This window comes from Triticum dicoccoides, chromosome 3A (assembly GCF_002162155.2).
Source record: "Triticum dicoccoides isolate Atlit2015 ecotype Zavitan chromosome 3A, WEW_v2.0, whole genome shotgun sequence".
NCBI classification, from domain to species: domain Eukaryota; kingdom Viridiplantae; phylum Streptophyta; class Magnoliopsida; order Poales; family Poaceae; genus Triticum; species Triticum dicoccoides.
Window position 1 is genome coordinate 720,271,962 of NC_041384.1, and position 14,130 is coordinate 720,286,091.

The following is a 14,130-nucleotide window of genomic DNA, read 5'->3' on the forward strand; positions in this document are numbered from 1 at the left end:
GTTTAGGCTGGTCAGCCTGCAAAGCATCAAAAGATAATAAGCGTGTGTTAGGAACAATCAACAACTCATGTCATTTTAACAGAATTTTGCTATAGACCAAATCCTCATGCAAAGGTAAACATTGGCAAAACATTGTACCAATTCACAAAAGTATTTGTCCAACTACATAGCAAGAGCAAGCAAGTCAAACCTAACAACTCCAAATAATTATCATATTGTCACAAACCATACTTGTGCAAGATAAGAGCCGGAAATGACAAGTAGCATATGAGGAGACAATTGGCTGTTAACTAGAACTGAAGTTTCGAGAATTGGACAATGCCAGTTGACACAATGAAAGAATAGCTCATCAGTGATTCAACATACATAAAGCAATCAGTATGACAACATCTAAAATAGGCAAAGGTGGAACCATAAATCAGCATTACTTATGGCATGAAATGTTCTGTTGTAGATGGATTATATTTTAGCCCGTCGGGAAAAAACTTGTCAAATGCAAATCCAGGTCATTACTGAAACTACCTCATAGGCATGAACTAGGAATCATGTTCTGGCAGTCATCCAAACTTTTCCTAGTGCAGGAAATTTCAAGCTACAAGAATCTATCAGTCTCATAGCTTATAGCCAAATTTACTACCTCATCACAACAAGAAAATCTTTGCATGTCCACACAACAAAACAAGGTTGAAAAAATGAGACAACAGAACTGAAATTTCAAGATGCATACCTGTATAGACCAAGAACGAATAGAGAACAGAGCACAGTGGCAGCCTCTAGCTGCGACTCTAAGGCAGAAAGAGATACAGACTACAGTCACCAAGCAAAGAGAATAGGGATTACAAACACTGATGCAATGGTTCCAATTAGATACCGGATAACCATGTGGCACAAAAAAAATTGTATGCTGTAGATTCGACTCATGATACGGCGCGTCTATTCTTGTATGCAGTTTAGGGTTCAAGCTGGAGCGAACATGGTTATAGTTGGGTTCCAACTTGGTGGTCACTGTGATATTAGTGCAAGAGACCTACTCGGTGAGAATAGAGAGCTGCTTACTAGCACGTCAGATCTTGTGCACATAGTGCATTTGTACTAAAGAGCCACTAGGGATCTCACTCGCTGGGTCAGCTTATTAGTGGTGGCGTAGTGCATGTGTACACATGTCTACAGTGTTCATGCTTACATTTAATGCTGACAAAATTAGACTTGTAAACTGGCAAGGCTATTCGGATGTATTCCTTGCTTGGACAAAGATCGATCAATAAAACTCATATTGAAGTAAAGGAAGGAAGCATTGTAGCAGCTGCCAGAAGTTGACATCAGAAGTTCAGATGCCAGTATTGATATGCGAACAGATGGGCCAAATCTAGTGGAGAAGGCAGAATGGATGAAGCCTAATACCATGACAGGTAACAAGAACCAAACAGAAGAATTTTCAAATATTTGAACCAAACAGGATTCCTAATTAAATTGCCTAGGCTGGCCGGGTGTTATGACTTATTATGTAAACTGTAAGAACCTCAATCTTGTAGATTGATATGAATACAGGATGCACCCAAATTGGATAGTACAAACAAGTACTACCGCCATCCCAAATTATACTTATAATTTGGAACAGAGGAAGTAAAACAATTTGGATGAAGGGTATTCTTCCAACTGTAGCAGCAATCAAGCAGGAGGGCACATGAAACCAAATGAATGGCACTGAGTAGAAACGACAAGAAACGCTTCAAACAGACAGATCAACACTGGAAACCAACAGTCAGAAGCCACAATGGAGACAAGGTTTGATGCTCTCACCAACCTGAAGGATGTATGCTCAGCTTGATGCTCCAATCACAGCAACCGCCTGCAACTGAAATTGAACTGAACAATATAATGACATGGACCATCAAAGATATATCAGCATGCAATTGACATCACATTAACAGCAGTAGCCATAGCAAATATGAAAAGAAAGGAGATAAGACGTTTCATCGAATATGCCTTACTGCATTTGCACTCTTAACTATACATGCTTACCACATTGTCAGTATTGCGAAATGCCAGAATGTTTCGAAACTTATAATACCTACTAACATCAACACAGAGCATAACAATTATCCAGACCTTCCCAGGAATACCACAATGAATAAAATCAATGAAGATTGAAAAATATCAATATATAGTTCATTAGTATGCCAAAGGCTCAAGTAAACCAGAGCATGGTAAAGAAATACAGGAACATGCAAACTCAGCAAGAAAATATTACTATTGTCATTCATCACAGGGTTTACACTTTACAGTACATCCATCAGAAGAATCAGTCCATGTGATTCTGAATTTACGAAGGACTCGCTATCTAAATTGTAAGTTCGAGAAAGACGATGTCAGTCTAACATTAGAAAGAATCAAACACTTGACACAGATAGAACATGTCTGATGAAGTCCGACATACCGATAGAGCTATAAGTAATATTGTAACATGTTTGCATTTAGGTGGATGCATGTGCGCTAATTCTTCATATCCTGTTATAAATCTGGACAAGGCCATGTACTGTGTAGACAATGAAAATTGGAAACAAAGGCAGAGAATTTGCCTGTCAATAACAGTGTGTATGCAGTGAACACCTACTATTTCTGGATACTGAAACTTTCAAATCAATAATTTGACCTTCCAAACATAGATTATAACATTTACAACTGGAATCTGAAACCTTTCAAACTCAGGAAAGTACCAAATTTAACTTGAAAAAGAAAACAGAAGAGAACATTTGACTCATAATACATGGTTCAAGAAAAATAAGTTGGCTACATCCAGAAAGCCACAGGAGTGAAGAATATCTCATTTAATTCATGTCCTTCAGTCATCTGGTAGGAGCGCGCCGTTCGCCGCGTCGTCCTGAGCTCTCCATTTTTATCATACTTGAGACTAAACTTGGTGAAGTGCAGCACACGGCGGCGCGGCCCATCACAGGGTCCGAAAGGCTCCTGATCCTTGTGCAGGCGAGACTCGATCAGGCAGTAGTCACTGATGCCGCCCAGGTAGAGAAGGGTGGCCCCTAGGTGCCTTTCGTCTGCATTGAAGAGCTGGTCCCCGAGCTTCCAAGCTGGCATGGTCGACATTGAAGTGTAATCAGCCATTGGCGGCACCTCGCAGGAGCAGACGTAGCCGACTCCGCCATTGTGGCGGCAGAGCCCTACCCAGGCATCAAGCTTGTCATCAAAGTAGGCCTGGCCTTTGAAAGGCATTACCCAGTTGCCTGGGGTCATCCAGGCGAGGCACTTGGTGTCCAGGACGAAGGTTCTGGCTGCTTTGGAGACGAAAAGCAACCGGTCGTTGGGGTGCACTGCAAAGGACACAACTTCACCGGACATGAACGGAGCCAATTTGTGACTTTTGGTCCAAGAGCACTGCTTGCCTTGCTCAGTTCTGCGGGGTGGCAGGGCGTCGAGCACATACACGGAGGATCCCAGCATCAAGTAATGCTCGCCACCTACAGACGCGAACAAGGGCTTGGGACTGCTGCCGTCTGGAAGGGAGCAGAGTTTGACCCCCAGCGTTTTTGTGTCGAATAGGGGGATGGGGCGGGTGGCATCGCTGGGGCCCAGAATGGCGAGTATGCTCGTGCCGTACGCGCCAAAGTGCGACAGGCGGCAGTGGCGGCCGTAGAAGCGCACGACAGGGGGATCTGGTAGGGGCTCCGCCTCGTCATCGTCATCCAGGTCGGCGCCGGCGTCAGAGTACATGGCGTCGATGTCTATCTTGCGGACGCTGTATCCACTTTCCCAGTCATCCACCACGAGATAGACATGCTGTCGCAACTGCTGCAGCTGTGACGGCGGCGGCCGCCGCCGCTTGGCTGTGTGGCAACACGGCTGAAGAGTCAGCTGCCGCTTTGACATGCCGTCGAGTTGCTATGCCCCTCCTCTCCGGCGGTCCTGTGTTGCGAGCCGGCGAAGTGATCGAGCCCGTAGAGTAAGAAATCACGACCGGCTGGACCATATAAATAGGCGAAAGAAGATGGTACCTGAATTCGAGTCAGATTGGCTCAGGCAAAAATTCCCCCCGCGAAGGAATCCGCCATCGGATTGGACTCAGGGAAACGCCTCCCCGCCAATCCGACTCCCAGCTGGCGGCGGCGGGGGAGGGAGATTGGGGTCGGGGGGGCTGCGGCGTTGTGGCGTCCCTCTATACATTTGAGAACCCTAGGCCGCGCGTGAGCTTCACTGGGTTGGCCTTGGCCTGAAGGTTGTTTATTGGGCTCTTTGCAAGACTCGGACTCATCCGGTAGAATTTGTTTTTAATCTATATATACTACTATTAAACAATCAAACAAGAGCTTTTTTAAGCACACCTCACAAAGCATACACAGATCCAATATCACCGCACGATTAGGCCCACTAAAATCAATCTAACGGTTAGCCTTAACCTAAACCATTTTCTGTGTGCACTTAGTAATTTACATTGACTGACCGTAATTCACCGTGGAGGAAAATATAAAACTCCACGCCTGAGCAATTAGGAAACTAATAATCACGGATTCATCCTATTCTAGAAAACTAAATCAGAGTGCATCCATCCTATTAGAAAACTAATCTCACACAAATATATACTATTATTAAACAATCAAACAAGAACTTCTTTAAGCACACCCCACAAAGTATACACAGATCCAATACCACCGCACGATTAGGCCCACTAAAATCAATCTAACGGTTAGCCTTAACCTAAACTATTTTCTGTGTGCACTTAGCAATTTACATTGACTGACCGTACTTCACCGTGGAGAAAAATATGAAACTCCACGCCTGAGCAATTAGGAAACTAATAATCACGGATGCATCCTATTCTAGGAAACTAAATCAGAGTGCATCCATCCTATTAGGAAACTAATCTCAGACAAATCCATCCTATTAAAAAACTTATCTCGGACACATCCATCCTATTAGGAAGCTAATCGCGAGCCGCTTGCCTCCATCATGCACGCTAGCCACGATGGGGGAAGCGCGAGGAGCTTCGTCTTCCTTCGGAAACACACGTGCTATCGCCGCCATCGTCTTCTGTTTGGAGGCCAGGCGCTCTTCTGCCGCTACTGCGACGACTCCATCCACGTCCAGGGCATGCCCTCCGGTAACCATCGGCATCTGCGTTGACTTCAGCTCCGTTCGCAGCACCCACGCCGACAAAGTGTCTGTTCAGTGGATGCACGTGCATTACATATTAAATAAGAATCGTGGGGCTTCAAGCAATCTAGAATTATAGATTTGGGATCTCTACTCCTAAGGGAGCAGTTGGTAGTCTCGCTTCCAGGTTTTTTTTAGTCCCACCTTCCACGGTTTATTTTGGTACCTCCTCCCACCTCTAACTAAGCCACCACAAACCGAAAAAACCTGCTCCTGAGTTCCGAACCCGCACCATTCCACGTGCGACCCTCAATAGACGTTCGAAGGAAAACCTGTGACAAAAAACCTACGACGGTTAACCAGCGATAGAAAAACCGTGCGGCCGCACGTACCAGCGACGAGTCTCTACTCCTAATGGAGCAGCAGATCGGTCTCCGTCGCCAACCAGACCTTCGCACGCCCGATCCAGCCCTACGCCCCCTCCATGGCCGATCCATCCCCGTGCCGCGGCCGATCCATGCCCTATGCCACCGCCGATGCCTCCTCCTCCACCTCCATTCCCAAGCGAGGGCGCCCGCGGCCGCGGTCTTCTCCCCCAGCCACCATGGCTGCAGATCCACTCACGGCCGGTCGTCTAAGCTGCAAGCATGGATGGATGGATCCAGGAAGATATCCTTCCTCCCTGGGTGGAGCGAGCTGCACATCCCATTCGGCCCTCTGTAGTCGGCCATCTCCGCCTCCTCCTCGCCGTCGCCGCCGCCGGGGATCGCATCTTCACCAAGCGCGAGCTCCGCCCCATCCGACCGACCGCAAAGGGGTGAGTTTTCTTCATCCCAAAGCCTCCTGATTTGCTTACTGCACTCTTGCCATTCCGATGGAGACTAACCTCCTCTGGCCGAGCCCCAACTCTGCATCTCTCTCCCAATTACCCTCACCCCGTCACTTTGCTGCAGGTTGTCCATTGTAAATTTTCAAGGAGATTCAAATGTTCCTCTTCTGGATGATTGAAGGTAATACTTGGTCCAATTTTGCCACAAAAAATAATGTTAGCTTGTCATAGTTACACGTATATGCTTATGAGAATTTTCATGTTTGTTAGACTAAAAAAACTGTATTTTCTCCTTTTAGCCAGTGGTTAATTTAGCAGAGCATTAGCATAGTATTGGTCTGATCAGCGAGATGATGATCACGAAATCCCATTGATAATCAAACCAGCAAAGATAGTAGCAGTTTCCAGTGTAACTTGTTGTGTCCTCAAATCAGCAAAGATAGTAGCAGTTTCCAGTAGACCTTTTCTACTGCAATAGGAGCTTCAGGCAGGGCATTGATGATTTGACGGTGATATTGGTTAACATATTGATTTGTTAATATTTTTTAAGTATAAAAGCTAAATGTAATCTGCACAAGAGCCAAACCTGCAGAAGGTTAGAGTGCGTGTAGCTGTTTCAAAACCTAGGGAAAACTAGCTTAATTGGTCTCTTTAATATTTAGTGAGTCTGTCCATGCACTTTTAGCTCTACTCACCACTAAAGATATCTACAACTTTCATGTTGAACGCATAGTTTAATTCAAACAGTAACATGGTCTAAGTCCGCATACAAGGTTACTGTACATAGAATCACATAAAGATTAATTTTTGGACTGTGAAACTAAATTGGACTGCTACTTTTAAACCGTACATCAAAATAGTGCAAATAGATAGTCTGTAGAAAGCATGGGACGTATCTCTCCTTTTTTTTGCGATTGATCTCCACATTATGTTTGGAGACCAAGTCAAAATTATGCAGTTTTTGATAGAGGATTTGGAAAGACCGAATCTGTATAGTAGGTGGATTACCCAAAATAGTTGACTTCATCCAACCCAACCTCACATCACTGTGTAAAGTTTGTAGCACTTATTTTATATGCAGAGCACTTGTGAACTAGGATTTTGACCAAAAGATTTCGAGTGTTTTATGTGAGCTTGCATTGCAGGGATACTTGAAGATAGGGCAATCCAAGTAAGATAGCTTCATCCTCAGGCAACAGGTTTATGTTATCTTATCATGGAGTCATTTTTAAGTTTGTGCCCAACGCCTTCATCCTTAGAATGGCTGCCCAGATGGCAAGCCACCGTACTCAGGCGACTGCCGCGCTAGGTATTCTCGACCACTGCTGCAGTTTTTCATTGCTGTGCTTATTCCATTTGCACCAACCTTGCTATTTAGTAATATGAGCGTCTATGTTTCTTCTACTACAATGACATGATAAGATTACCTTATCCCTTTCAGCAGGGTGCTCCAACTTTTGATGCTGGCGAAGCTTTTGGAATGATGGCTACATAATTTGTTAGTCTCCGTTGGAAGCTTAATTAAACTGAGGTAAATATGCCAGATTCTTTTGTCAAATAATAACATGACTGTCTATTTTGTTCTCAGGACCAATATCTGTGCCTATCAATGAAATTTGAGAGTAGTTTTTGTTGCCTCTATGTAACCCTGATAGCAGCTTCTCTGAAGGTTCAGATGTGTGGCAAAGGATTTCAATTTTCCTGTTTACACAAAGGAAACTTGAGGAAGGTTCAGATTTCTCATGCTCGGTGCTGTGCTCTCAAGGTTACATAGACAAAAATGCCTCCTATTTACACAACGGCAACCCGACGAAGGTTCAGATTTCTCATGACTGGTTCAATGGGTATTTCATGCCTGTGCCATCTTAATTATTAGGAAAATGTAGTTTGTTTTATAGCTGATGATGCTCGATGCTTTTTACCTCAGTTTAGTAAATGCTCTGTTTTAGCTCATAAACTACATGGCAAACAGGATGACGGGGCGGGTCGGGAGGCGGGGAAAGCCGTCCATGGCGATCCTGGTGGCGTTGCTAATGGCGTTAGTGGCACTGCCGCTCCTCATGGTGCCCGACATGCTCTCTATGCCAGGCTCCAACGGCGTGGATCGCGGCGCCGCCCTGTCGCTCCCACGCCCGTGCTTCAGCAGATCCGTGTTTGAGTCGTGCATACCTTTAGCCGCCTCCCCTCCAATGTCCACGACTCTGATATACCGTGTTTGTTAGTCTTGACTGGTGTTTGTTCTCCGTATTGTTGTGCAGGAGGCTGGAGAACAGCAGGGAGAAAAGGGAGTCGTGGATGGAGGTTCTGTACTTCTGTTGTATCAACATCTTCTCCATGAGTCTTTTGCCCCCACTCTGTTTTTGGTTTGGGCCGAAACGTCATCGTCTTGATTCTTTACGTGGTTCATTGGCTCAGACTTGTCCTACATGGCCGAGCGAGATCGAGGCTAGCCGCTGGTAATGTTCTTCTCCCGTGCAAGTTCCGCACTGCATTGAAGCATCCAACACATGGTGAGACATCTTTTTAGCTTTTAAAAAACGTGCACCATCCTTTCTCATCCAATGTATTTTTCACCCCTGATTTGTGACCTCCTAATGAACATGAAGATTCATATGCTAGCTAGAACACAATATATATTTGAAAGCAATATTTTCTGATGTACTATCCGATGAAATTTTATTTTCGGAGACGTTCATTCATAATTTTGACGACCTCTTGATTCATGTCATTGGTAGTTATTTCAATAGAACAAAGATGTTTTTCAGCACTTCTCAGATAGGAAATATCCCTACGGAATATTTTGGACAATATACAACATGTTCTGTGGGCTTGAAGAAAATATATAACATTGATATGTCACATACTTTATTGTTAAGTTACAAGAATAGTTGTGGACGCCATCCAATTTTACATAGATTTCTATTTGTTGTGCACTGATATTTTTGTAGTGTGATGATATAAAGAAGGAATGTACATTATAGGGTGTTTGCTACGTGCTACATATATCTTACTCAATAGCAGTTAGTCAGCTTATATTCCAGTAATGAGAAATGGCACAATCATCTCGTGCCACTTCGTGGGAGCAGTAGAAGTGACATCTATGCTATGGTCTGAAGTAGAATTGTAGAACACTAATTGTATGCTATGGTCTGAAGTAGAAGACATTAAGGCGGTTCAGCTATCATCCGAGCATTCAAATAGGCAATGTTCTGTCAGCTAGAACGCATCAAGTTTTTGGTTGATGTTCATACTTTTGCGTAATGTTCCTACTTTGGCTGCGCACAGATGTAGCTACGTTACAGGTGGGACATCAGCCAAGTATGTTTCGAGGTGAGACATCCATCAAGTTTGTTTGGAGGTGAGACATCCAGCAATTTTGTTTGAAGCCTCTGCAGACCTTCTCACAGATGTTTGTTCATATATAAAATTGACTATTCCAAATAGTACACTGATAATTTTTCCAAACGAATCTTATTTGAAGAAAATAAGGGCCTTAGAAGAAAATAAAAAAGTAAGTTCCCCTTGCACCATTGCACGTATTTAGTAGATTAAATATGTTTTTTCCTAAAAAAGATTTTTTATGAATATTTGTGTTTGCAAGCACTTGTTTGAAAGCCATTTACACTTTTTTGGATGTACCTCCTGTTTTTGAAGTGAAGGCCATTTACACTTACTTTTGGGTGTACCTCCTGTTTTGAACCCATTAACTTAGATTCTGTTTTAATTTGTGGATATATATTCCTTAAACCAATTGTTCTTCGATATTCTGATGGTTATAAGAAAAATGTAAGTTCTTGTTTAGGATTTACATTGAGTAAAAGTCAACCTTGCTTAGCGTTTCAATTGAAGAATTTGTAACAAAATGCTCAACAGTAAGGAAAAGTGTGTTTCGTTTGTTGTGTGTATCTGATTGATTAGCACCTGAAATCTTGTTGAACTGATAAGGTTGTACATTTTCCAAATTGTTTTTCGGAAGGGTAATTTCTTTTATTGCTCATGAACAGAAATTGTGCAGTCCAGCTCCTGCGTGCTGGTCACCGAGCTCCACTGTGTCCAGCTCATCCGACCATGTGCTCCACTGCATCTAGGTCAGCCGATCTTGTGGCAGAGCTACACTGACGCAAGAGCAAATAGTTTTACAATTTCTTTGTTGTTCCTTTGTACTGGATAACTGTGCATTTTTAGAGGTGTGAAGATGTAATGCAATAACAGTAACTGGGCGTAGGCACATCCGTCTCGATAAGCATTATGGGAACGGACAAAGGCAAGGTATTCCAATGTAAGAAATGGATGAAGGCAAGGTATGTCATTCTAAAAAAGGCAAGGCATACCAGGATGCTGCATTGCTTAATGTCCAGTTCTCTACGCTTTCCCTATAGCAACCTTTTTTAGATCTTATGAGTTGTGTTTTCCTAACAAAAAAATGTCCATATGGATTCACTGAAACAAGATTATATTATCAGCAATTCTGTTTGCATGTAATTAATTAGTGATAGCCTATGCCTCACACGACTATTTTTTCCAGTTCAGTTGTATCCTTCAATATGGGTGCAATGAAGTGTGGATAGACAAACACATTTCTTTTACTGTGATATCATTGACCTTGTTGATTTATATTTTCAAAACTGATAGGAATGAAATCCATATGAATCTTGTGATGCCAAAGCTCTAAGTGCTGATGATTTAAATTCCTATTAAAAAATCCTTAAATAGAAAGTGGACCTTATAGCGGAGAATAATGTGTAAGCTACAGGTGGAGTCCATCTCAAGGGAAGTGAAACCGAAAACATAGACCACATTAGAGTCGAAGATAAGGTGAATGCAATCACAGATCCACATGAGAGTCAGATAAGATTGGTGAATGCAATCAGAACTGTCAAATGTGTGTTTTCCAATTTTTCATGCCGCATGATCTCTGCCCACTTTACTAGAAGAAGAGCCTTCCTACATGGTGAAGGTGGATAAGGAGCCATTCAACTTAGAGGAAGTGTCTCAATAAATGTGTGTGTTACCAAGGTTGAATTGTCTACTCGCTCTCTTGGAGGTTATGTTCCTTCCCGTCTATTAAGCTGTTAGTATCCTTATCACCGTGTCTGGCTCCACTGAAAAGCTCACACCGCCATGCTTGAAGAACATAAATGGTGGTACATTATTCTGATATATTTTATGTGCCGCCATTGTGGTAGAGCCCGACATGAAGGGTGGGTCCAGTATATAAGCAGGTGGTACTAGCACTAAGATAGGAAGGTCATTTCCGCCCTTGTCCTTTGTTGATGGCCTGCCAAGGCGGCGTCGATTACTGGTTCAATTTGAACACGAGTTAGTGGATTTTATTATAAAAGTGAGGTTTAAGAGTGGGTGATGGTTATTTGGGTTGATATGTTTAGTTATGGCTGTCTGAGCGAAATAATTTCCATACCTTAGAAAATATGGCAAAGTGCATTTAATTAGAGATGTCATTGCAGCAAATTGCATGAGTGAGCGGTTCATATTTTTTCATTAAGTCATACATTTTTTTGGTTAGGATGAAAGGGTATATGCATTGGGGGGTTGTTTCAAGAGTTAATAATGAACATGGTGGTGTATCAGTTGCATGCCAACAGCTATATCATATTTTTGTTTCATCGTAATACACGACATTCATTTCTGTGTTACAACATGGCAATGGATCAGGAGACGTCGGATCCTCCTTCTTGGCTCGGGGGTGTCATGGGCGGCGCATGCCTCGCCCCCCTTGCTGGCGGTGGGATCGGCGTGAGCACGGGAAGGGAGGATTAGGGCAGAGAGTAGGGCGGTTGGTGGTGGACTCTTTATTAGCGGTCCGTGGGGAAGTACGGTGCGAAGGAGAGATGTGTCATTGCGATGGTGATGCGGGCGTCATCTGCCTTTAAAGGAGAGTGCTCCAGTGAGAAATGTCCTGCTACAACAAGAAATCAAGCAGGAAGGGAGGGTCCTGTAGGAAAAGGGAAGGGTGCGTCATGGGGTGGAATTTTTTGTTGGGACTTTGGACCGCCTGTTTAAGATAACATGACAGATAGTACGGACAACCATATGTCTCCCCCATGGGCTGGATTTGGGGGTGGATGGACTGTCCAGATGGTTGGATTTTGGATAGCCCGTTAGGGGTTTGTTTGATGCTCAAACACGCCCGGATGTAAGAGAAATGAATTTCAACCTTGGAAATGGCCTTAATCGTTTATTTGATTTATTTATATGCACTATAGCTCATATCATACATAAAGAAGCACTCGAAATAAAGCAAACACGACTGAACTTAATCATTTGTTTGATTCATTTATACATATTGTAGCCCGTACCATACATACAGAAGCACTCGAAATAAAGCAAGCCGATTGGGATTCCGATATATCTGAATAACAACGTTTATATCTGTATGGTATTCCAGTGAGCATAGGCGGGTAACAAATTCGGAATACAAACATTTATTTTTGTCATCACTATATAATATAATATTAATTTTGGAAATTGCGAGGATGTGCCTCGCTATTTTGGTTTTCATTTTATGCTCTGGTGGAACAGTAAAGAACCGGTTAAGCCGCTTTGCGCGATGCATATTGTCTGTTAAATGTTTGAAGACCTTGGATGTGAAGTACTCGTGCTAACTACATTTTTTTGCTTGTGTGGGATGAGTATGAATTGAGGAGCAGTTTTTATTATATTTTCTAAAACATGGTGCGAATGAAGCTAAAGAATCTTTTCCATTGGGCGAGAATTTCTTAAGCGCATTAAGTAGTAGATCTTAATAATTTGTAATGGATTTTTAATTGGATCATTGCTCTATATGTATACAACATCAATTTGCATTTTTGTTATCAATTATTGTAAGTGAAGTGGACTTCAATTATTTCTATATGTATACATCATCAATTTGCATTTTTGTTATCAATTATTGTAAGTGAAGTGGACTTCAATTATTATGCAATTGTGTTTGTGCTATATTGTGTCTACATGTGAAATTTAATATGCATTAATTTTATATAACACCAGCAAAATATTTCAAAAGCCCGTAGCAACGCACGGGCAGTCTACTAGTTATCTTAGGTTGCCGACTGCTGTACTGAAAATGTGTAATTATATATGGCATGTACATAAGAATGCAGCAATCTTGTCTTACAAAGTAGGATCAAGAGGGATACTGAAGAAGTCAAGATGCAGAGTCTATTTCCCATGATTATTTCTCATGTTCATGTCGGCTTCCTTGGGCTTTACTTCGTACCACCATATGCATTAAACTGGACCGTATTAAGAGGTAACGACATCCCCTTGATTAAAACTGCCTTATTTGTGCTATTTGATTAGTGTGTGTTTTATGTATGACGTTACTTTACCTGGAATTAAGGTGGGTTGCACCTGCCTAGGCACTATCTCCAAGGATAGGTTGGAAATCAGAATATATGATTCATTCTTAGAGAAAACTTTACACGCGTCACTTTAACATAATTGCATAGCAATCCAGTAAATTATGTAAGATTCAGTAGGAGGCAAGATATTGAAGATGTACTACTATTTCAGTTACATAATTCTATACATCTAAAACGGGTCACATGCTATTTAAGGCCTTATTTGCACCGCCTCTCTTTCTTTGTCTGCGCGCCTCTTTCCTCCAATAATAATAATGAACAACTTTTTCCGGATCAGGTATTACACAGTTACAAATGTATGCTGAAGCTACTCCTTAAAACAAGGAAAAAGAGGATGAATGCTTTCTATCTTCACCAGTTTTGTAGCATGTTGCAAATTGTTGGCTCTTTCTTATTTGAGGATTCATCATTTTTTTTGTAATTTAGAAGCTGACCTAAAAGCTTGATAAGGTTAAGCTTGACAAATACCCTAGAATACTTTTCCTTTCATCTTTATTTTTCTTCATAACTCATTTCAGTTTCTATACGTACAAAGCGTCTTACATCATTGTAAGTTAGTATGGTTGCCAACGCATAAACACATACAAAACCGGATAAATATTTTCTATCATGATAATTATTGGATTTCTTTTATCCCTTTTGCATTTCAATTAGTTCTTGTAAATCATCTTTATTTTATATAGAAGTCGTTTTAGTCACATATCATCTTCTATTTCCTATTATCCATCGTAGGTAGCTATATAATTTTGGCAGTCCACACAACCAAAAAATATATATAATTTGATCCAAATTAGTACAAATATATATTTTGCT

General features: G+C 42.1%; 1 protein-coding gene and 1 long non-coding RNA gene across 7 annotated transcripts; one reads left to right on the forward strand and one right to left on the reverse strand.

Annotated features, from left to right (window-relative positions):
- Window positions 1-2,627: 2,627 nt before the first annotated feature.
- LOC119270471 lies at window positions 2,628-4,185 on the reverse strand. Its single transcript, XM_037552478.1, has 2 exons — window positions 4,011-4,185; window positions 2,628-3,921 (listed from the first exon to the last, which is right to left on the reverse strand). The coding sequence occupies exon 2, from the start codon at window positions 3,883-3,885 to the stop codon at window positions 2,791-2,793; it is 1,095 nt and encodes a 364-aa protein (XP_037408375.1). The 5' UTR covers window positions 3,886-3,921; window positions 4,011-4,185; the 3' UTR covers window positions 2,628-2,790.
- A 2,921-nt stretch (window positions 4,186-7,106) lies between these two features.
- On the forward strand, window positions 7,107-10,224 carry LOC119273463. 6 transcript variants are annotated; one of them, XR_005134867.1, is made up of 8 exons: window positions 7,107-7,244; window positions 7,377-7,466; window positions 7,594-7,750; window positions 7,908-8,236; window positions 8,351-8,445; window positions 9,221-9,293; window positions 9,417-9,446; window positions 9,940-10,224. It is a non-coding gene; the product is annotated as an uncharacterized LOC119273463 (long non-coding RNA). The 6 variants fall into 6 exon arrangements; XR_005134862.1 differs by lacking the exon at window positions 9,417-9,446; XR_005134864.1 differs by lacking the exon at window positions 9,417-9,446 and having other exon boundaries at window positions 7,605-7,750.
- Window positions 10,225-14,130: the final 3,906 nt, after the last annotated feature.

Bases quoted from the DNA above. Each gene is read 5' to 3' on its own strand.
- LOC119270471 (XM_037552478.1), bottom strand. From the start codon at position 3,885: ATGTCAAAGCGGCAGCTGACTCTTCAGCCGTGTTGCCACACAGCCAAG.